The 22,476-nt window shown below is 40.2% G+C and overlaps 1 protein-coding gene across 1 annotated transcript in view; it reads left to right on the forward strand.

The window, feature by feature from the left end:
- The first annotated feature begins 970 nt into the window (after window positions 1-970).
- The window catches only part of LOC122080234 (mediator of RNA polymerase II transcription subunit 25), a 73,896-nt gene continuing 52,390 nt past the window's right edge, over window positions 971-22,476 (forward strand). Inside the window, exons 1-2 of the mRNA XM_042647173.1 lie at window positions 971-1,427; window positions 17,207-17,237. Coding sequence (XP_042503107.1) covers window positions 1,330-1,427; window positions 17,207-17,237 — 129 coding nt within the window. The 5' untranslated portion in view covers window positions 971-1,329. The remainder of the gene's footprint in view (window positions 1,428-17,206; window positions 17,238-22,476) is intronic.

Consider the following 22,476-nt stretch of genomic DNA (forward strand, 5'->3'; position numbering starts at 1 on the left):
CCTCTGTAGCGGTGAGCGACAATGAGAATTCAAAGACTAGGAGGATCCAATAATACACCTCAGCCATTGAATGCTCACTATCTCCTCACAAAGGATTTTTGTGCAAGGTTGCACCATGTTGATGCCTAAACAGGTTGCTTCTTTAGCCCCCTTTTTTTTGGTAAACCTCCTTTTAGCCATTAGATGGGCATGTTGTACGACTGAAATTTGAAAAAAATAAAATAAAAAATCCTACTTGAAAGAATTTGAGGAATTATTATAAAATGCCATTATTAAAAATATTAAAAATAAGAATGAAAGTAAAAAAGTCAAAGATTTGACCTCCAATTAGGCCTTCCACTAGAAAGAATAATAGAGGGAGGGGGGACACCACATGCGATACCAAAGTAGGCTGCTCCTTTAGCCATTTCAAGTTTAATTGAAAATTTTGTTTTGGTGACTTATGAACCAAATTATGACCTATCAATCAAGAGGTGACATGTGGCAAGATACATCAGAAAAGTTTGCCTTTGAACATATGGTGAGATACGTCGGTCCTCTTTGACCAATCTTGAAGGTTCCTCAACTTTCCAACACGCCTCATGGCGAATGCTAACCTATAAGATTGTCCATAAATGGAGCGACCCCTTGGAGCATCCATAAGAGCCTTGTTCCTTTTTATTTTTGGGTAGAAAGGACTCTGCTCGTTTAAAACCATTTAAAGATAAATCATTTATAAATGATTTGATTTTAACTATACTTAAAAGAAAATCTTACATAGAAGATTCAATTCACTACGAGGTAAATTTTTTATAAAGTCATCTGCACAAGAATCACACCAATTGACACCATAAGAACAGTTAGACCAATCCTACCTAATCTGATTTGACCCTGGTCGACAATTGTTGGCTTTTATGGACGTTGGAAACGCTTGCACATCCTACCAAAAAGGAAAAACGAAATGCTTGTACATTTCTTCATACACTGCCTTTCCGAGAAACCGTCACCCAAAAACTCCCAATCTGGTCAATTTAAACATTAAGGCCCTAACGATGCCATCATTGGTTTGGTCATTAACCAAATCACCCACCGTCCAAACCCCAATTTCTTTTTGCTCAGAGAAGGTTTCGAAACCCACTTTTGGGAAAGCGTGTGGGGCTCTGGTTTTTACCTCGCGAAACACAGACTAGAGAGAGCAGGTTTTATGGATGACCTGTCCATAGGCATCTGAATCTGCAATTCTGCTTAGACCAGCGATCACTCTGTCTCTGATTCTCTTCCAAAGTCATCTCTAGTGGAGCGGGGTTGTCTCACGTCTTGTCCTCGGTGGGAGAACGCTTCACAGCACTAATGGCGGAGAAACAGTTAATTGTTGTTGTGGAAGGTACTGCTGCCATGGGTCCATACTGGCACACCATTGTCACTGATTACCTTGAGAAGATCATCAGGTTCGTTACGATTTTTTTTCCTTTGTTTGTTAATTAATTCCTCTTCTGTTCTTGATTTGGATGACGAGGTCCTCTGTTTTGCTTTGATCACTCACTCTGACTGCATGATACTAGGTTAACAAAATTAAGAGAAAACAGCTTTATTTTGTTACTTATTTTACTTCAATTTGTCCATACACCTGTGGTTCGTCAAGATTTCACTGGATTTTTTTTTTTTCTATTGTCATGGTCTGAGATTGGAGACATGATGGTACTGTCTCAAGAATATGGAATTTGGATTACTAAAGTTTTGGGCAAGAAGGGATGGTTTTTGGAACAATATTTGATTCTTAGAAGCAATAGCAGGAAACCCCAAGGGGGTAGTGGAGCAAGGAACCTTCGCCTTAGGAAGCGTGTGGTTTTGAGTTCAACTCCTCTTACCTCCTTGGGGCCACTCACACGGGGTGTTGAGTGCTGTGCACTGCTTTCAGGGAAAGTTAAAATCCCGGTATGACCCGGTCCATGCGGTTGTGGGTTCAGTATAGGCCCGTGGGACTAGGCCTTTGGATACCCGTTGTTAAAAAAGAAAAAAAAAAAAAAAAAGGAAGCATGCTGTGGTTCTGACTTGCTCAACTTTGTTGCTTAGGTTTGAAAGTAGTAAAGATCCATAAATAGGTTGTTTTTAGAATGATTATTTGGATGCTTATGAACTGTTGAAGAAGAGATTGAAATAAATCTTACTCCCGCATTATGGTTCCCATAAATGGATGGTTGTTTTAGTTGAATTCTAAAGGGGGTTATACTGCCAATTAGACGTGAAAGAAACTCCATAAGATGGTGTGTCTCACTTTACCCATTTGGCCTATCTTTCTATCTTGGACCAAGAAGAGGAGGCTTTGAGGTTGTGCAGGCGTTTCGTTCATAGAGTACCTCAGTGATGTTTCATCCCTCCTAATTGAATTCTCGATACAAATTTGAAACCTTGAGTATACAGATAATTGTCATTCAGAAGGTTTTGTCTCTGCCTAAGGCTCCCAATTCACTTTCCCCTTCCAGTTCAAAGGTAAAAACTTGCAACATATTTAGTAGGAGAAAAAGGTGGAATATCTTTGCTCATATATTCACTTTCCCCTTCCAGTTCAAAGGTAAAAACTTGCAACATATTTAGTAGGAGAAGAAAAAGGTGGAATATCTTTGCTCATATATTCTGCTGTGTATTTTTTTTGTGGGGGAATAGGTAGAGGAAAAGGGATTCTATTAAGATACAAAGAAAAAAGTTATATGCTTATACAAACATATATACTAGAAAAAATAAAAAGAAAATATATGCAGAAAAGGAATGACTTATCTCTCATTACATATCGTTGCTAGTCTTCGTATGTTAGAAGTTCTTCTTCTTTTTTTTATGTATTATTTTGTTGTTTTAGACTGAGATTCATATTTAGCAGCTAGTGAACGTCATTTTTAATCTCTGAAGGGTGAAGGCAATCAAATCCAAAAATGCTGAAAATGTACTTCCACATAGGAGCGACAAGGTTGTAATGTAAAAATAGATGGTCTCACTGCTTTGTGACATTTTCAGGATCAGGATACATAAGGAATCAAAATAAACCCCATGGAAAACATTTGCCTTACTCCATTCTTCTGAGGGTTCTTCAATCAGGAACAAGAGCATCCGTTCTAGAGCTGCAAATAAGCAATAACAGATTAGTTGTTAGGGACAATGGCTCACTGACAGGGGGTGAATCTGTGCTTATAAAAATTCATTTGCACTAGCCAACTATTGTTGCCGCTACTCCTCTGACAATATCAACCAAATCTTCTATACAATTGTTTAACAGATCATAAATGCCTTTTGGTCACAGACTAATGTCTGCTTGGAATGGATTGGTTATTTGGTTGGCATTGGCCTTGTTACCAATCTCACACACAACCCTGTGGGCTGTGGCAAGGTCTACTGTGTGCAGACCCATCCTGCAGAAAGAGCACTTCAATATGTCCATGCAAACAATCAACCACACAAACACTAGATTTTATGTGGTTTGGCAGTATGCCTACATCCATGGTCCAAATGGTCACTGGGCTGCAATCCAACTATTAACTTTGTATAATGCACTGTACCATTTTGATAGCTACAAGCCTACAACTACCAAGGAACATCCCCTCCTAATTTATGCAGCTCCAACTGCAAGGGAGCACCTGTCCCCCACTATCAAGCACCCACTTGACAGTCAATACAATGGTAACAGTACACGGGCTTATAACAAATGTCCCAATACAAGCATAAAAGTGGGAATAGAATTTTTGGCAATTACCTAGTATACCCAACATGAAGCTGATAGGAATGAAACCAGATTAATAAAAGACAAGAAACCTTACAACTCTTGTGCAACAAATCATTTTCTGCATCTCCAAATTTCTGCACTACATTCAAGAAGGAACTCCATGATCATAAGTGTGGCTGTAGCTAAGGATATCTTCTTCTTTCTTCAGTTTTCTGCATCTCCTTCATGAGAATTCAAAACATAAGTACAGCAGCAGTCAATGCACCTTCTCCTTCCTTTAATTCACCGTCAAAGCATAAAGCTCAAGGGCTAAACAGAGCAGCCAAGGATTCTCCACTTCTTTTTGCTTGGTAGCTTCTTTTCTTCTCCTTGTTTTTCTTCAACAATAAAATCCAATATATGTTCTTTTGATATGGTCTTTTTGAAATTCAAATCCCTTAAACTTGGGGAACAGGAAACTATATTTTGGAGGGAAGTTCATAATTCGGTTACCCAGAAATTTCCACATCATTTGAATTTAGGAGGCTGAACTTTCCAACACTTTGCCACCTCATCACTGCTCCCTGAGATTTACACACACTCTACTGCTAAGACTCCTTGCCTCCCCACATCTTGTTAAGCTGGACTTTAAACCACTTCTGAAATTTCTTGACTTCCAACCTGATGTAGGGGGTTCCTAGGTGACTAGGTTTCCTGCAAGGTTAACTAGCCAAGTAGGGTAGACTCAAGGGGCTTTGGCTGGACAGGGTAAGGGAAGCTCAGCAAACAAGATTGACATGCAAGTAAAGTGAGATTAATGAATAATGTAGCAATGAACAATAATCGTCTAAGCATAAAAGCACATAAACTCACTCAAATTTCAGGTGGGAATATGGGTTAAGGAACATGGCAGCAACTATGTGTTAAGTTTAGCACGAGTCTATCAAGACATTAAGCAAACTAAGTAAACCAAACAATGCCTAAAATCAACCAACTAATGAAAGGTAAAACAGCAGAAGTTTCTTTGGGGAAAACAATAAGTATTGGCTTAAAAAAGAAAAGTTATATGTTCAGATTTCAGTGGGGACTAATGGAGGTAATGGGAGGCCAATGAATGTAGAACAGGGGGGGTTCTTTACTTACTTCCTTGATGTCTGAAGTCTGAGGAGAAGAGAAGAACTCAAGGTCCTCCAAGATAAAGAGTCGCAGTCCACCCTACTTGATAAAGAACAGCAGTCCCGATTGTTGGAGAAGTTCCAGCAGCAACCCAGTTGGGGGTTCTCTCGATGGCGATAATCTCTAATGATGGTGAACAATTTCTGCAATAGGGAAGCAGCTATAGGGAAGACCGAAAACAGAAAAGAGAGGGGTGAAGGTCGAGAAAGGGAGAAGGAGAATGGGAGAAAGAGCCGTGAGAGATGAGAAGAGGGAGAGGGCAGCGAGAGAGAATTCGTAGGGGGATTTGGGGGGCCTGTTTTGCCTTCAATAATCTTCATTCATTCAATTAGAACCTCTGGCCATCGGCCTTACAATGTACTTATAAAATAAACTTCTAAGAAAAGGAAAAGATCCAGATAGAATCTGCTAAATAAAGAGTTCTATTCTTTAGGAAACAAATAAGAGAAAAAAAAAGAAAAAAAAGAAAACAGAATCTGCAAAATACGTAAGGAGTCCTAACCTCTTTAGGGTAATAAAAATACTACTTAATTAAAACAGATTTATTTCCTAACAAAAAAAAACATAAAATAGGTAAGGAGTCCTCTTCCTTGGGTTGACTGCTAGTGGGGCCCATATACAGCTGCTTGAGTTCTTACGTGGCTTTCTAAAGGTGGGCCCCAATCTGATCCTTAACCATCCAACCAAATAGAGTCCAGGTTGGATGGTTCTCTGTGCCGCCTCCTTTGGTAAACCCTAAAGCTTGGGCTGATGTCCCCATCAACTCTCCCCGGCTTGAAAGAATTCACCACCGAAGTGTTGTCAATTTCCGGACGTCGTCGCCATTTTACCAAGAACTCTCTAGAACCTCCTCTGCGTGGATACAATCCTCTCATTAAGTATTTCTTCAACTTCTTCAGTTCTTCTCGTGACCTTAGGTATAGGTGGTAAGGAAGTTGGGGGAAGTGGTTGGGTTGGTTCAGTAGTATCATTAAGAGTGAAAGGGAAGTCCTCAAGGTCATCAGGGTAAAAAGGGGTAATGGTAGAGGCACCATGGTATGGGACAAGATCTTCCACGTTGAAAATGTTACTGATTTTCATACTAGCTGGTAGATCAAGGACAAGCATTGGCACCTATCCTCTTAAGTACCTTGAAAGGGCCTGTGCTACGAGCATGTAGTTTGCTCGCTTTTCCCCTGACAAAACGTTGCGGCTTAATTCTAACCATCACCATATCGCCCTCTTGAAACTCTTGTAGCCTTCTGTGCACATCTGTCTTTGACTTATATTGATCATTGCTTAGTGCTATTTGTCTTCTTATACCTGCTTGCAAATCATGTATATGCCATAGTTTTTAAGGCGGTAAGGCGACGGAGGCGTTTGAGGGTCTTTCGGAGCGCCTTAGCGACAAGGAGGGCATAAAGCGTCGCCTTATTGACTAAAGCGTTCCTGTGTAATTTTTTTTTTTTTTTTAAAAATCAATCTATTTGGCTCAAATCCTAGTTGAATCCTATTACTCATATGTTAAATAAATATTAAAGGTTCATATTCATACCAATGTAAGGTATTCATCAAGAAAACAAATCAATAAAGTGAATAAACTAAGTTCATCAATCATCAATCATCAATCATCAATCATCATAACATATTAACATATAATATAAATACATAATTGTGAAACCAAATTATAAATATAAAGAAAAGAAGACACAAAAAATACAAGTATTTATTATACTTACCTCTATGATGCCAAAATGAGTGCCTAAGCCTTAAGGTCATCCACTATATTTTTACTCCTGTCAAAGAAGAATGAAGTTCACCGCTGCCAGAGCAAAATGGTTGCCTGGATCAGTGGTTCTTCCTTGTTCTTTGATTCCTTCTCAGAGCCCTTTCTTAAAACCCTTGACAAAATCCAAACCCTATTTGTGAATCGTGTTTTTGTTTTGTTTGTTTTGGTAATTTTTGGTGGAGTAAAGCTGATCCCATACATCTCAAGTGTTAACAAAACCATACACCTACCAATAAAAAATCTATATTTGGAATCTCCATTAAGTAATTTTAAAATGTGTTTAAAAAAAAAAAAAAACCCATAAGGCGCGACTTCACGTAAGGCTGAGCACTGCCTTACCATCTCTAGACCGCATCAGCGCCTTAGCAGTGCCTTAAAAACTATGGTATATGCTGAGCAAAAGACTTGACTGACTGGGAGGTCCTGGAACTAGACACGACTAGGATAAGGTCTATGGGTGCTCGGGGTTGGTATCCTGAACAGATCTCAAAGGGGGACAGACCAGTGGTACGGTTCTTAGAACTATTATATGCAAACTTAGCCTGGTTAAGTACTCGATCCCAACTGGTAAGGTGTTTTCCTATGAGGCAATGCAATAAATTCCCTAAGCTTCTATTGACAACCTCGGTCTGGCCATCGGTCTGAGGGTGGAAAGCGGAGGAGAAACGGAGCTTCGTGCCCATCATCCGCTATAGGGTCCGCCAAAAATGACTAGTGAACTTAACATCCCTATCGGACACTATGGTGAGGGGCAACCCATGGTGCTTGACAACCTTATTAAAGAAAAGTCTGGCTACTATGGATGCATCAGAGGTCTTAGAGCATGGGATGAAATGGGCCATTTTCGAGAAGCGGTCCACAACTGCAAAAATAGAATCATGGCCTCTCGAAGTTTTTGGTAGACCAAGCAGGAAGTCCATGCTAAGGTTCTGCCAAGGGGAATGGGGAACGGGTAGGAGAGTGTACAAACCCGTGTTTTGCTTTTGTTGTTTGGCAGTCTAGCATGTCCTACATTGACTCACAACTCTAGCAACATCCCTCTTCAGTCCTGGCCAAAAGAATCGGTCCTTAACGAGGGTGATGGTCTTATCTCGACCGAAATGGCTAGCGACTCCCCCAGCATGCAATTCCCAGATCATGAAATCTTGGAGTGAAGTCCTGGGAATGCACAACTTGCTTCCTTTAAAAAGGAAGCCCTCCCTAAGTAGGTAGTCCGAGCGGTTGACCGGGTTGCTTTCACTCAAGGAAGTGAACGGCTCACTAAAATCAGGACAGGTGGGGTATTGGTCCTTGACTCACTCGAACCCTACAACCTCTACACTTATTGCTTGGAGTAGCACACTAGCCCGACTCCTAGCATTGGTGCGACTGAGGAACATGTTCACCTGGCTCAGTGCATCTGCAACAGTATTCTCGACACCAGGTCTGTGCTTGAGTACAAAAGTGTACTCTTAGAGAAACTCAATCCACTTGGCATGTCTTTGGTGAAGTTTCTTTTGGGCACTCAGGTATCTCAGAGCCTGGTGGTCAGAGAATAGCATGCATTCTTGCGGTAAAAGGTAATGTCGCCAATAGCGTAGTGATTGGACAACCGCATAGAATTCCTTGTCATATGTGGAATATCGTTGCCTAGCTTCATTAAGCTTCTCACTAAAATAGGCAATAGGGTGGCCCTCTTGTCCTAGGACACCACCTATCCCTATACCAGATGCATCGCAATTCACTTTGAAGACCTTAGAGAAATCTGTGAGACGCAGGACTGGAGCTTCAGTCATAAGCTTTTTAATCTCATTAAAGGCCTTCGTAGCACTCTTAGTCCATTGAAACTCCTTATTTTTCATGTAATCGGTGATAGGAGACATAATGGAACTAAACCGATGAATGAACTTCCTGTAGAAAGTGGCTAAGCCATGAAATCTTCGTACCTCATGGACATTAGTTGGCTCAGGCCACTCTACAATCGTTCTCACTTTCTCAGAGTCAGCAGATACTCCCTGAGTTGACACAACAAATCCTAGGAAGATGACTTGATCACTCACAAAGGTGCACTTCTTGAGGTTGACATAGAGTTTCTGTTGTAAGAGCAAATGAAAAACCTTCTGTAAGTGATCCAAGTGGGAAGACGGGGTCTTACTATAGATGAGGATGTCATCAAAGTAAACCACTAGGAACTTTCCAATGAATGGTTGAAGTACTTGATTCATTATCCTCATGAAGGTGCTAGGTGCATTTGACAAGCCAAAAGGCATGACTAACCACTCAAACAGGCCATTCTTTGTCTTGAAGGCTGTCTTCCACTTATCTCCAGGCCTAACCCTAATCTGGTGGTACCCACTCTTGAGATCAATCTTCAAAAAGATCGAAGAGTTGGCCATCATATCCAACATGTCATCAAGCCTAGGGATAGGGAACCTATACTTGATGGTGATCTTATTGATGACCCTACTATCAATACACATACGCCAGGTGCCATCTTTCTTTGGCATGAGCAAGGCAGGTACAACACATGGGCTAAGGCTTTCCCTAATGAATCCCTTCTGTAGTAGTTCATCCACTTGCCGTTTGAGTTCGGTGTGTTCTTTGGGATTCATTCGGTAATGGGGTAAGTTCGGGAGAGAGGATATTGAACTAAGTTAATAACGTGCTGGATGTCACGCATAGGCGGTAACTCATCAGGTAGTTCCTCAGGGAATAACTTCTCGAATTTCCTCAACAAGGGTCGCAATTCTCTAGGAGCCTTAGTGAATAAGCGTGACCTATCGGTATTACTCTGTATGGCAATCAAAGCATAAATCACCCTGACTCTTGACACTCTCTTTCAAATTGTTTTTGATTTAAAATGTTGAGTGTTTTGGTGGGGGTGTGTTTGGATGTACTTCCCCTGTGTTCTGGAACCCTAATTTCACTAGGGGCACTGGGGGTCAGTCTAATCTTCTTCCCTTTGAACAAAGACATAGGTGTTAGACTTATCGTAATTGGTGACATCCTGATCATATAACCAGGGTCTACCTAGGATGATGTCGGCAACATCCATCTCTAGGACATCACACCACACTTGATCCTCATATCCTGCAAAGTGTAGGGGAACTAAACACCTCAGATTAACGGGAATGGTGGACTGATCAACCCAAGCAACCTTATAAGGCTTGGGGTGGGGTTCAGGTTTGAGGCCCATTCGAGCAACAACATTCTTGGCGACCACATTCATGCAACTCTCGCTGTCTATGGTGATGCGACAGTTCTTGCCCTGATGACATGTGTAAGTGATGATAATATTAGTTCGTTACCAATCATCGCTACTCTTAGGTTGTGAGACCATGCAACGCACAATGCCGAGCTTGAGGTCACCGGCCTCCTCGGTGTCCTCATCAGATATGGTCTCATCTGGTCTATGGTCCTCATACTTATGGTCATGGTTTAAAGTATCTCCGATACCGATATGATACCCTTCGATACGTATCTTAAATTTAGCCGACGGATACGATACACACCAATACGATACATGAAATTTTTAAAATCCTTTCGTATCGATATATATCGTATAATACATACCGATATACACCGATACACACTGATATGATACGATACGCACTAATACTCTATGAAAAATATAAAATTGAGGTGAAATGTACATTTTGGTATGTATCAGTGAGTATCGGTATGTACTGATACAGTGCACTATGGTTATATAATGGCCAAGATGGGTAATTTTTCAGAAAAATACGATTTTTTTAGGGGTTTTTATTCCAGAGTTGCTACCAGCCATATTTCTCTCAAACTAAAGTGGAAATCAAGGTTGGGAACAAGGATTTTACATTTATGGGATAACTACAAATCTTAGTGCGATACCCTCAATTTATTGTTTATGCATAATACATGTTATCAATAGCTTTTTTTAACAAATTTTTTATGCAAAAATGTTTAAAAAAGTGTTTCCTATCCATTTATGTAGGTATCTTTAGCGTATCTTAGCGTATCTCGATACGATACCCTCCGATACGTATCTTAATTTTGGTTGACCAATATGGCGACCGATACCGATACTTTAATCTTTGCTTATGGTCCTGAAACCCTTTTGATCATCTTCTTCAGGGGTCTGCTCTCCCACATAAAGATTCCTATTGGGACACTCTCTGGAGAAGTGACCAAACCCGCGACACTTGAAGCACTGTTGTTGCCCACTACTCTTGGGTGCTTCTCCCAAAATTTCTTTATCCTTCTTGTCAAATTGATGCTGTGGTGCAGCAGTGGGTTTTGGGAATCTAGTTGAGCCTTGGTGTGGTTTTTTAAATTGGGACTCCCCAGCTTGGAAGCTCTTCCTCTGAGAATAAGTTCTCATGGAGGATTCCACCTCAAGGGCTATCCTGAAGGTCTGTGGAACGTCTCGCACCAGGTGGGGTGCCATACGAGACTGAATTTCGGAGTTGAGCCCGGTAAGGAATCTGGATAGTGTCTGCTCAACATCCTCCTGAGTACGGCTTCTAATTTTCAATTCATTGAACTTGCTCATGTATTCGGTCACAGTCAACTTTCCTTGCTTCAGGGTATTCATTTCATTCAATAACTGGAGCCTATAAGTGATGTGCAAAAATTCCCTCTTGAGCCGTTCTTGCATTTCTACCCAAGTGGTGATTGGCTCAAGTCCTAGGTGGTCCTCCTGGTACTCTAGGTCTGTCCAGAAGTCTTGGGCAGCTCCAATAAGCTTGAACTTAGCAAATCGGTAGCGGACTTCCTTTGGCATATCGTACAAATCGAAGTACCTATCTATATGCTTGATCCAATCCAGAAGGATCCTAGCATCAATCTGACCATCATAGGTAGGGGCATCTACCTTAATCATCCGTCTGACATCAAAGCCCCTATCAGGATGCTCATAATCCTCATCATCTCCATATAGGGCTTGGCATCTTGGCAGTGGGCCTCAACCCCTACCCCGATCCCTACCACGCCCTAGGTCTTGGAAGTTATCCCCTATCTGGTTATAACCATCATTCTGGTTATTCTCGTTTACTTCCTCAGGGTTAGGGCCTCTGCCCCTAGGTTCAGTGCCAGTTGTGTTACGGCCTTGCCGTCCATCAGGGTTTTGGGCACTTGTCTCGAGGGCAGTCAACTTATCGGTAAGGGCTTGGATATGGGCAGCTTGTGTTTCGTATATGGCTTGGACGGCTTTCACGAATTCAGCCAGTTGCTCAGATTGGGTGGAGGTACTAGGAGGGTCAGACATATCCTGGTATGCTCTACCAGGAGATGGGCAGCCAAGGTACGGTTGCCACCAAAGACTCAAGGTCTACTCAGAATCTCCAATTGAGATAAGTAGTTAGCCCTTTCAATCTTGAGGTCAGAAATCTCCCTTTCAAGTATGTACTTTTGGAGGGAATAGCGTCCAATGCTATTTGGTCCCGCCAACTTAAGAAAGAAAAGGGTGTCCTCTAATCTATGGTATCGCTCTCTTAGTTCAGACTCGATTACGGACAGATTGTGACGGAGGCTAGAACTCACAAGGTAAGACATGTAAACAAGGGACGACTATACCTAATTACCCTAAACCTAGACAAAACCATGCTCTGATACCAAGATGATGTAGGGGGTTCCTAGGTGACCAGGTTTCCTACAAGGTTAACTAGCCAAGTAGGGTAGACTCAAGGGGCTTTGGTTGGACAGGGTAATGGAAGCTCAGCAAACAAGATTGACATGCAAGTAAAGTGAGATTAATGAATAATGTAGCATTGAACAATGATCGTCTAAGCATAAAAGCATATAAACTCACTCAAGTTTCAGGTGGGAATATGGGGTAGGGAACATGGCAGCAACTATGTGTTAAGTTTAACACGAGTCTATCAAGACATTAAGCAAACTAAGTAAACCAAACAATGCCTAAAATCAACCAACTAATGAAAGGTAAAACATCAGAAGTTTTTTTAGGGAAAACAGTAAGTATTGGCTTAAAAAAGAAATGGTATATGTTCAGAGATTTCAGTGGGGACTAATGGAGGTAATGGGAGGCCAATGAATGTAGAACAGGGGGGGGGTTCTTTACTTACTTCCTTGTTCTCTGAAGTCTGAGGAGAAGTGAAGAACTCGAGGTCCTCCAAGATAAAGAGTTGCAGCCCACCCTACTTGATAAAGAACAGCAGTCCCGATTGTTGGAGAAGTTCCAGCAGCAACCCAGTTGGGGGTTTTCTCGATGGAGATAATCTCTAAAGATGGTGAACAATTTCTGCAATAGGGCAGCAGCTACAGGGAAGACAGAAAACAGAAAAGAGAGGGGTGAAGGTTGAGAAAGGGAGAAGGAGAATGGGAGAAAGAGCTGTGAGAGATGAGAAGAGGGAGAGGGCAGCGAGAAAGAATTCGTAGGGGGATTTGGGGGGCCTGTTTTGCCTTCAATAATCTTCATTCATTCAATTAGAACCTCTGGCCATTGGCCTTACAATGTACTTATAAAATAAACTTCTAAGAAAAGGAAAAGATCCAAACAGAATCTGCTAAATAAGGAGTTCTATTCTTTAGGAAACAAATAAGAGATAAAAAAAGAAAAGAAAAAACAAACCAGAATCTGCAAAATACGTAAGGAGTCCTAACCTCTTTAGGGAAATAAAAATACTACTTAATTAAAACAGATTTATTACCTAACAGAAAAAACATAAAATAGGTAAGGAGTCCTCTGCCTTGGGTTGACTGCTAGTGGGGCCCATATACAGCTGCTTGAGTTCCTGCGTGGCTCTCTAAAGGTGGGCCCTAATCTGATCCTTAACCATCCAACCAAATAGAGTCCAGGTTGGATGGTTCTCTGTGCTGCTTCCTCTGGTAAATCCTAAAGCTTGGGCTGATGTCCCCGTCACAACCTCTTGCCAACTCATCACTGCTGCTAGAAACCTCATCTCACTCTACTGTTGGGATATCTTAATCCATCTTCTTTCCCGCTGGCCTTCTGCTGCTTTGTGACCGATGGGAAAACGGATGTATCTCCCTCATCCAATGTCGGAATGACCTGAAATGTGCGCTCCCTGAAAGAGGACTCGAAGCTCTACATTTTCATGTTTTCAGCTCCTTCAGAATCTACCATTAAGGCACCTCGAAATTCCCTTATAGACACGTCATATGCAACACAGAAATTCTGAAAATTCTGCGCAACAGATAATGTTCAGGTCATAGCTTCATCATACAGATTCCATTTGATGTGACTCAACTTTTGCATGAAATCTGACTCAATTTTCCACAGCTTTCATGAATATCACTTCAACATCTGAAGAGCTGGTGCGAAGATATAGTGCAAGCAATACACTGCCGATACAAAAAATACCTGCCACTGCCACACTACCTTAGCCCCTGCATCTGCCACTCAACCTGTTGCCTGCATATGCCAGCTACTCTGCCGATAGCACGACATGCTCTACTGGTTCAATGTTGGAAACAATTACAACAACACTGGTGTGCTCAGCATTAGCCACATCTTCAATATCCCAACCTCTGAAATTTCATGTGAAAAATGGTTCCAGTTCACAGAACCATTACAGATATCCATATGTTGTTATGAAGGCTTTCCTGAGCTGAACCAGATTATATAAACTTGGAAAAACTGCTGTTATAGTTCTATTAGGCAACTCACGCCCCCTGCTAATCGGGTTAACTTGCTCGTTCAACTGGAAGTCGAGATCTACTAATGATTTGGCGGACCAACTAGCTAGGGAGGGCTTGGGAAGGACGGAATGGACCTTGAGAAATTCTCTACCTTTGCCAGATAGGAGATCCTTTATATATATATATTTTTTGATTTTGTACAATTATTATGGCTGTGGACAGCATAGTATGTATTGGGGGCTTATTTTTTCTGTTTTCTAGTTCCGATGGTCATTGCCAAGTGACTTATGCTTGTGTGTTTTGGCTTTCATTTCAATCAACTATCTTTTATTGCTGATTAAAAAAGTTAAAATTGTCTGTTTATCCACTTCACTCATGTTTCTGGAATGTAGGATTAATTTTCTAGAATATTTGGGGTTCAAAGGATGGTTCTTGTGGAAGTGGTTGAGTTCTCGAGGAGCAGGGGCTAGTTCCTTCAAAAGTGCTTCATAGCAGCTATGTTCTGGGGCATTTGGGAGCAGCCAAATTTTGACACCTTACTGCGATTTTTCTCACACCACTTGGCAAATGGTTCTCTATATTACCTTTCAGCTAGTTCATTGGGTTTCCTTGGAGGTTTTCATGGCATAATTTTGGAATTAATCGTGAGAGAGAAGCTGTAGGTTGCTAGGGCTAATCCTTTTTCCCTTGTTGGTTCCCATGGCATGGTTTCCTCTCATGGCAAGGTCTGCTGAACTCAAATTTGATATTGCTTTTTGAGTAGTTTTAAGGGATAGTTTGGGGGCAGTGGTCTTTCTTTTCTTAGGGCTTGTGAGAGTTGGACATTCAGATGGAGTCAAGTTGGTTGCTCTCAAGGTCCCGAAGTGGAAGTCAATGCATAGGCTTTTGCCCTAGGTGATGTCTCAGTGATGGAAATTTGACAAAAAATTTCAGTGTTATTTTTAGGATGGGACTGTATCTCATAGTGACTGCAGCATGGACCATAAATATGATATAAATGATATAGAACAATAGAACATTAAATACTAGAATAGGTAAAGAAATGCAATGTTGGTGTGCTGAAGTAGTGAATGGCAGGAGACAGAATGAACAGTAATTTGTAGTTGAATTCCCAACATAATAAGATACTACTTTTTTTTACAATTTAACCAATTCAAGATCCTGATAATTGTGAAACTCAGAGAGTTGTCGTCTTTTCACACCTACTGATTCTACCCAAGTCTTCAACTAGATGCGCTTATATGACCGATTTGTTGGTAGCACCCAACTTATGTATGTGTAAGTTGATGGATGTTCCAAAACTCTTAGGCAGTTGCCTGGATAACACTGGTTTCTCTTGTTTAAATTTTCTACATTTACTAGTTCCTGTTTTCCTGGAATGGATTCAATTATTGGCTAATTGATCCTGAATGCCTGATATGGATGGGGATCAGTTGGGACAGATCCAAGTGTATTTATCAGTGTTTTGTCTGATCCTCTGGTAGGATCGGATTCATCTGCAGAGGATCCTCTGATCCTGTTAGCTAACCAGCTTCTGTTGATGATGGATCAGATTGGGATCATTCTGAAATCGTGATTTTTTTGGGACCATGTGTCGTAATTATTCATAATTTGATGGTTGAAGGGCTTCCTTCGGTAGATTTTAGTTGGTTCAAGGGTTCATTTGCCCTTTGAGATTCTTGTGCACTTGCATTCATTTTGGCTACTTCATTCAGATGAATGCCTATTACCGTCATGGCTTTACCTGGTGAGCTGGCTATAGGAATTGTGTACACTGCTGAATTGTAATGTGGACTATCTCTGCCATGAGGCTTTTGTACCTATTTTTGGAGAGAGAGCACTAACCCTATGATGTAGATCCCCACTTTGGACTGAGCTATCGTAGGAGGAAAGCCCAGCCCAAGTAGGGCTAGTCGATCACCACTTAAGTCCATTTAAGTGGTTATTTATGGGTTAGTTTATTTGTTATTAATAAAGGCCCATTGGGCCCATTGATTTACTCACTTAAGGGGTTAAGTTATTAGACAGTAATAAAGGCCCATGGGGCCCGTCAGTTTTCTTGTAATCAAGCCCATTAGTGGCTATTAGTTAATGCATAGTTAGTTACCTAATCTATTTAGGTTTCTAATGTTAGTCCTACTAGGAGTACAATTCCTATTTCTAATGTGACTGCTAATAGCATAGTTTCTGCCTCTATTTATAGATGAGCTCTTGTACTCAGATTTCTCAGATTTGAATAAACAAAATTTGCAGTCAATTGCTTCTAAACAGCCGAGATAGCTGTGGGTGAGATGCCCGGGCCGAGATAGCCAATCCCATCCACAATTCTCTTGCTTTCTTCTTTCTTTCTTTACTTCAATTTACTGTTACTGTTCTCTGCTTGCTGTGATAATCGGTCATGAGCTATTCAGATCTATTAAATGACTTAAATACTGGAATCAACCAGCCTCAGGCAAGGACCTTTGAAGACCAATCGATCTCCTTCATCTCTCCACTTTGGGATCAGGTCAGTCAACCCTTTTAGGGTCTTGTTCTGCTCTCCAAGGGGACCACTCGATCCACATTTGGAGGCCAACTGAAGTTACTAGCTGTGGTCCTTGAAGTTCTGTCCCTGTTTCTCTCTCTTAGGTCTGAAATCAAGAAAGTAGATAACTTCTTCACCAGCCGACACAAGTCATCCATCTTTGGGGGTTTAAACCCCATACTAGGGCCTACAATCGACTCCAGTTTGGGTCCAATCTGAGCAGCCTAACTCCAACCGTAGGTAACCACTTTATACTTCTTTCTTAGCTTAATATAATCATTTAACTTCTCATTATAAGAATTGTAACCCATTGTGCATTCTTCCCTAGTGCTTCAGATCAAGCTTGTGGATTCAATCACCAAATTTTAATTCTTATTTTCTTGGATTCCTTGGTTTAGGCTACATATTACTGCATTTCACTAAGCTATTGGCTTTGTTAAGCTTAGTTGCCGTAATTGAATTAATCCATTTTGTTTTGATATTTCTGCAGGTGCTTTTGTGGCAATGAGTTGACAGGGCAGGTATTTTTAAGTAGTGATGAAGTCCCATCTATATAACTTCTAGTTCCATGATGCCATTATATTTTAGCGTTTTGAATTGCATACCATAAATTTTCATTTTTGTCTATTACATTTGCTGGTCTTTCACTTCTGGATGAATATGTTTTAGTTATCTGCTTTTAAATAATTGGAACAACGTCTTTAACAGAAATAATTTAGTGGCAATGTTGGAGCATGGTGGGTATGTTTGTTATAATATTCATTGAAAAATAAGTTGGAAAATTTGTCATATACTGCAAAGATTAAATAGGAATATGTAAGAAAATGACAGTATTCCAACATTCAAAATAATCTGGACATAAATATATTAATTCAGTCAAGATATACAATCTGTGAATGTTTTTCTGCCGAAAAATTTGTCGTTCAATACTTAAATGTGTAAAACATGGTTGCATGCGTTTTTTTCTTGAAAACATTAACTTTTTACAGACTATGCCATCTATTATGAACTTCCCTCATTTGGTTCATTAGAAACCCAGACATGTCTGCATAGTTCGCAGTACTGTTGCTAAAAATAACTCGTGGAATGGGAAAGAGAATACTGTTTTAATTCAAATACTTGATTGCTGCATACACTGGAACTATTATAAATTATATACTAAGTGGCTCATTGTATATGATGCACTTGTTTACTTCTGTCCTAACTATTTTACTCCCAGAAGTATCACTATACATCTCAGTTGTTCTGGCAAGACCATCGGCAGAGGGCTGGTTCAAAGATGGGAAGAATTGTGAGAAGAGTCTCAGAATTGCAGGGGGAAGAGGAAGCACATGTTTACACACTCACCAAAAAAAAAAAAAAAAAACCCAAGTCAATTTTCTGTGTTCAAAGCTCTGTCCAATGTGTTAAGAGACTTAGAGTTATAAAGGGTACTTTAGGCACATGCTCATTAAGTTGTAATATGCTGTAATGTGTTAATGTGTTTTTTACTTTTTACATCCCTTGTCTATGTTTTATGGACATGGGGGCATGGATGTAATTTGTCTTTGATTATTGGCCAAGTGAATGAATATAGGGAGGGAGAATTGATCCTCCCCGATCCTCCCCCCCAAGTTCCACCAGTCTTTTTCTTCTTTTTTCTTCCTTGATTCTTGTAACTTGTAAATTCAACTCAATTTTGGGTACATGCTAGTACTTAAAGAGAACAAAGACTCCTATTTAGACTCTAAAACCGAAAAGAACTTTAACTAAACTCTATCCCTATCTCCTACATATCCTACCCAAAACAAACACAAGGAAATAAAAGACAAACTTAAAATAAACTACTTCCAGCCTTTGTTGGACCAAATGCCCGGGTTGGATCGGTTCTTGGTTTCCAAAGCTGGTTATGTTGGTCCAAAAAGTGAAGTGCTATTGCATCAAGTCTCCTTCTCTGAAAAGAACTGGACTCCGTTGTGTTTGGAAAAGTACCAAGGAGGCCGTATGTGTCACGACCCATACCCAAATATAGATAAGGGTTCAACCCTCGCTGGCGCTGATCAAACGATCGATAGATACCAACAAAAACAGACATAAACTTCATCAAACTCAAATATCAACCATATAATCAAACCATTGTCATAAATCTCAAATAACTCCTACTAGTGTCAATCTAAGGTATGCCCGGGTTAAACTTCAAAATCCAAATTATTAGAGTTTACACCTTAAATATCTCCCTACTAGATCCATCTAAGAAAATAAAATAACAAGGTAATAAAGTAATTTCCGATTCGTCCTCGAACACCACGCCCAAAGTGTACCTCCGTCTCAATCCTTTGTGTTGTCAGAAAATAATGGGGTGAACTCAACAACCCAATAAGAAAGAATATAGTAAGAGCACAACACAGAAACAATAATTAAAAAAAAAAAAAAAACTGTTAGTTTTTTTTTTTTTTCTTTCAAAATAGCGTTTCTTAGTAAAACACTTTCACTTGATTTCTCTCTCTATCACTTTAGCTGGCACTGAGGCAAATTGGCTGCCACTGCCCATACTTCGAGAGGGAAAACACGGCCATCATTGCAATCACACACTATTGTCACCCATTCTGTGACTATATATTCCGCGGCTTCACGGAACACACTACCTCTTAGGTGGCAATTACTCCCACAATACGGGACAATCTATTTACCTTCAAACACTCTCTTTTCACAATTTCACAAAATTTTACTTTCACAAAATCACCCTTTTAAATTCACATGTGAAAACATAGGTAAAATATTTAGCAAAGATCCCAATATCACTTCCACAACATACATCACACAATAATATTCATCTTACCAACTTTTATCACTTTCATAATCACATTTCACATGTAAATACAATTCAAGTAAGCCTATGTCAGAAAATCTCAACAGTACAAGCATGTCAAACACTATATCATAGAATCATACCACACACTTGTGGTGTGAACCCACTAGAATCCATAGTTATCAAGGTGAGAAGGCGGCCAAAGTGACGGAGGATAGTAAAAATTGAGGCAATGCGTTGATGCCTAGGTGACCAAGGCACCAATCAAGACTGAGCCTCCTTAATAACAATGCTATAATCCACTAATCTTAGCTTTCATATGTATCACTTCAACCTTCCGAGCTTCGTATACTCACTTATTTCACGACTTGTAGAACCGTAATGACGTTTGGAATTTTGGATTTCCAGAAGTCGAAGGAGCTCTGCGATTGCTTCTTTATCCTCTCAGATCTCTCTCACTTCCTCCTTCACGATTTCCTTCTCTCCCCTCTCCCCTCTCCCCTCTCCCCTCTCTTCCTCTTTCTTTATTTATTCACTTCCTTGCTTCCCAAGTCACTAGATTCCTATTTTGTCTCTACTTTCCCTGATGAGGAACTGTATATGAAAGACTCAAACAGTACCAGGATAGGTGTAAGATCAACAAAGGATAATTCAGACTTCGCAACTAGTCCTGATAGAATTAGGAGAAGGATAAACAAATAATGAACCAATAACGAAGGCTGGAAATTGATAGACTGCTGGATATAATATTCAGATGCAAAACAGTAAGGGAATTGGAGTATAAAACAGTAACTAAGGGAGGAATAGTTAGTAAAGCCATTCTGTCTCTGATTTCAGGAGTTAAATTGAATCACAAAACAGAAGCAAAACAACTGTTAAGAACAAAACAGTAACTCAATTCAGATTCTGAGAAGGAAAATATGAGGATATCTCTAGATCTGACCGTCAGTACAATCCCAAATTTGAATCAGATCCTATTTATTGATGTAAAAGGTCTGGTCAAAAGTTGGATTCGATTGGATGGACAAACCTGAGTTTATGAACCAGTCCTTGTTGCACCAGGAAAAAGGTATTTCAGTCAAATTTCAAATCAGTTTATCAAATTGAAAACAAAATATCAAATCTAATATATGACAGAATTATGGAGCAATAATCTCACAACAAGATAATCAAATTGAATCAGTACTCCGAATTTCAGGAATCCAGAATCTAGGAACAAAGGGCAGAATTGGAATAATGAAATATATCCAGATCCAACCGATGGAATTGGCCCAAATTTGAATTGAGTTTCCAATCTAGGGTTGATGAATGTTTGTTCAAAATTTCAGATAGATCAGATGGCTGAATTTATTAATCTAAAAAACACCTTATGTCTAACCTTCTAGAAACTGGAATCTTAAGCGAAGAACTTGAAGAATTATACTGTTAGAATAGGAGTAAGTGTGCCACAGGGGCACATTGGGCTTTTCCCTCTCCACTGATCCTATTTAAAGTGGGGCAGCTTGGTAGGGGGGTATTCTTGTAATTACTTTATGTTTTATGTTTTGTACTCCTATTATGACTCTATCATGATTTTATATTATAAATAGAGGACTTGTGTGATCAGGTAATTACTTTATGTTTCTGTTTTGTACTCCTATTATGACTCTATAATGTTTCTCTATTATAAATGGAGGACTTGTGTGATTAGTTAAGGACACACAAGCCTTCTCCCTATTCATACTGTTAACATGGTATCAGAGCCTAATTTCTAATCTAAGTTTTCAGTTTCCAGGCCCTTCTTCCTCCTTTAAGAATCGCAAGCCTCCATCCCCTTTCTTGCTATCACCTTTGTTAGCCTCCATCTTCTCCTACCTTCGCCCATTAACCTCCCATAGGGCAGCGCTAATGAGGTGATTCCTACGAATCTAGTGGCTGTCTTTTTATCTTACCTCATGAACTACAACCCAAAACCCTTGCAAGAAAATTAGGGTTCTTCACCCTCTGCGATTTTTGATTCTTCTACTTTTAAGGAGTGGTTTCTTCCTCGTTAAAGAACACACCTCTATCTCTTGAAGGTCAAGTTCAGCTACTTAGAAGGACTCATCACCACTTGCAAGATTGAAGATCTACACTAATCGATTTTTGTAGAACATGATTTTGTTCCAAAATAATGGTTGATTTAACTAGGGATGTTCAGGGAGAGATCCCGTGGTGTATGCTTTTTGTAGATGATATTGTTTTGGTCGGTAAAACTGTTGCAGAAATTAACGATAAGTTGGAACCATGGAGATATACTTTGGAATCGAGAGGTCTTAAGATAAGTAAAACAAAAACAGAATATATGATATGTAACTTTAGTCGATTGAGGATTGATGGTGAAGGAGTGAAAATTGAGGGGAGAGAGATCCCGTAAAGTGACTGCTTCAGATATTTGGGCTCTACCTTAAACAAGGAAGGTGAGATAGATGATGCTATTTCCCACAGAATTAAAGTCGGATGGATGAAATGGAGAGGTGCGCCTAGAGTGCTAGGTGATCGATGGATTCCTCTAAAGCTTAAGGGAAAATTCTATAGGACTGTTATAAGACCAGTTATGATGTATGGTGCAGAATATTGGGCAGTCAAGAAGCGTAATGTAAATAAGTTGAATGTGGCGGAGATGAGGATGTTGAGATGGATGTGCGGCAAAACCTTGAGAGATAAAATAAGAAATGAACAAGTTAGAACCGATCTAGGAATCAACCCAATTCAAGATAAGCTCAGAGAATGTTGGTTACAATGGTTTGGGCATGTACAAAGGAGGCCTTTGGATGCCCTAGTACGGAGAAGTGACCGGATGCAGATGGATGGAGCTAAAAGGACTAGGGGCAGGCCAAAAATGACCATTAATGAATTGGTAAGAAGAGACATGCAAAAGTTAAGTCTTCACCCAAGTATGGTATCGAATAGAGCTACTTGGAGGGCTATGACCCGGGTTGCCAATGCGTGAG

This window comes from Macadamia integrifolia, chromosome 5 (assembly GCF_013358625.1).
Source record: "Macadamia integrifolia cultivar HAES 741 chromosome 5, SCU_Mint_v3, whole genome shotgun sequence".
In the NCBI taxonomy this organism is placed as follows: Eukaryota; Viridiplantae; Streptophyta; class Magnoliopsida; order Proteales; family Proteaceae; genus Macadamia; species Macadamia integrifolia.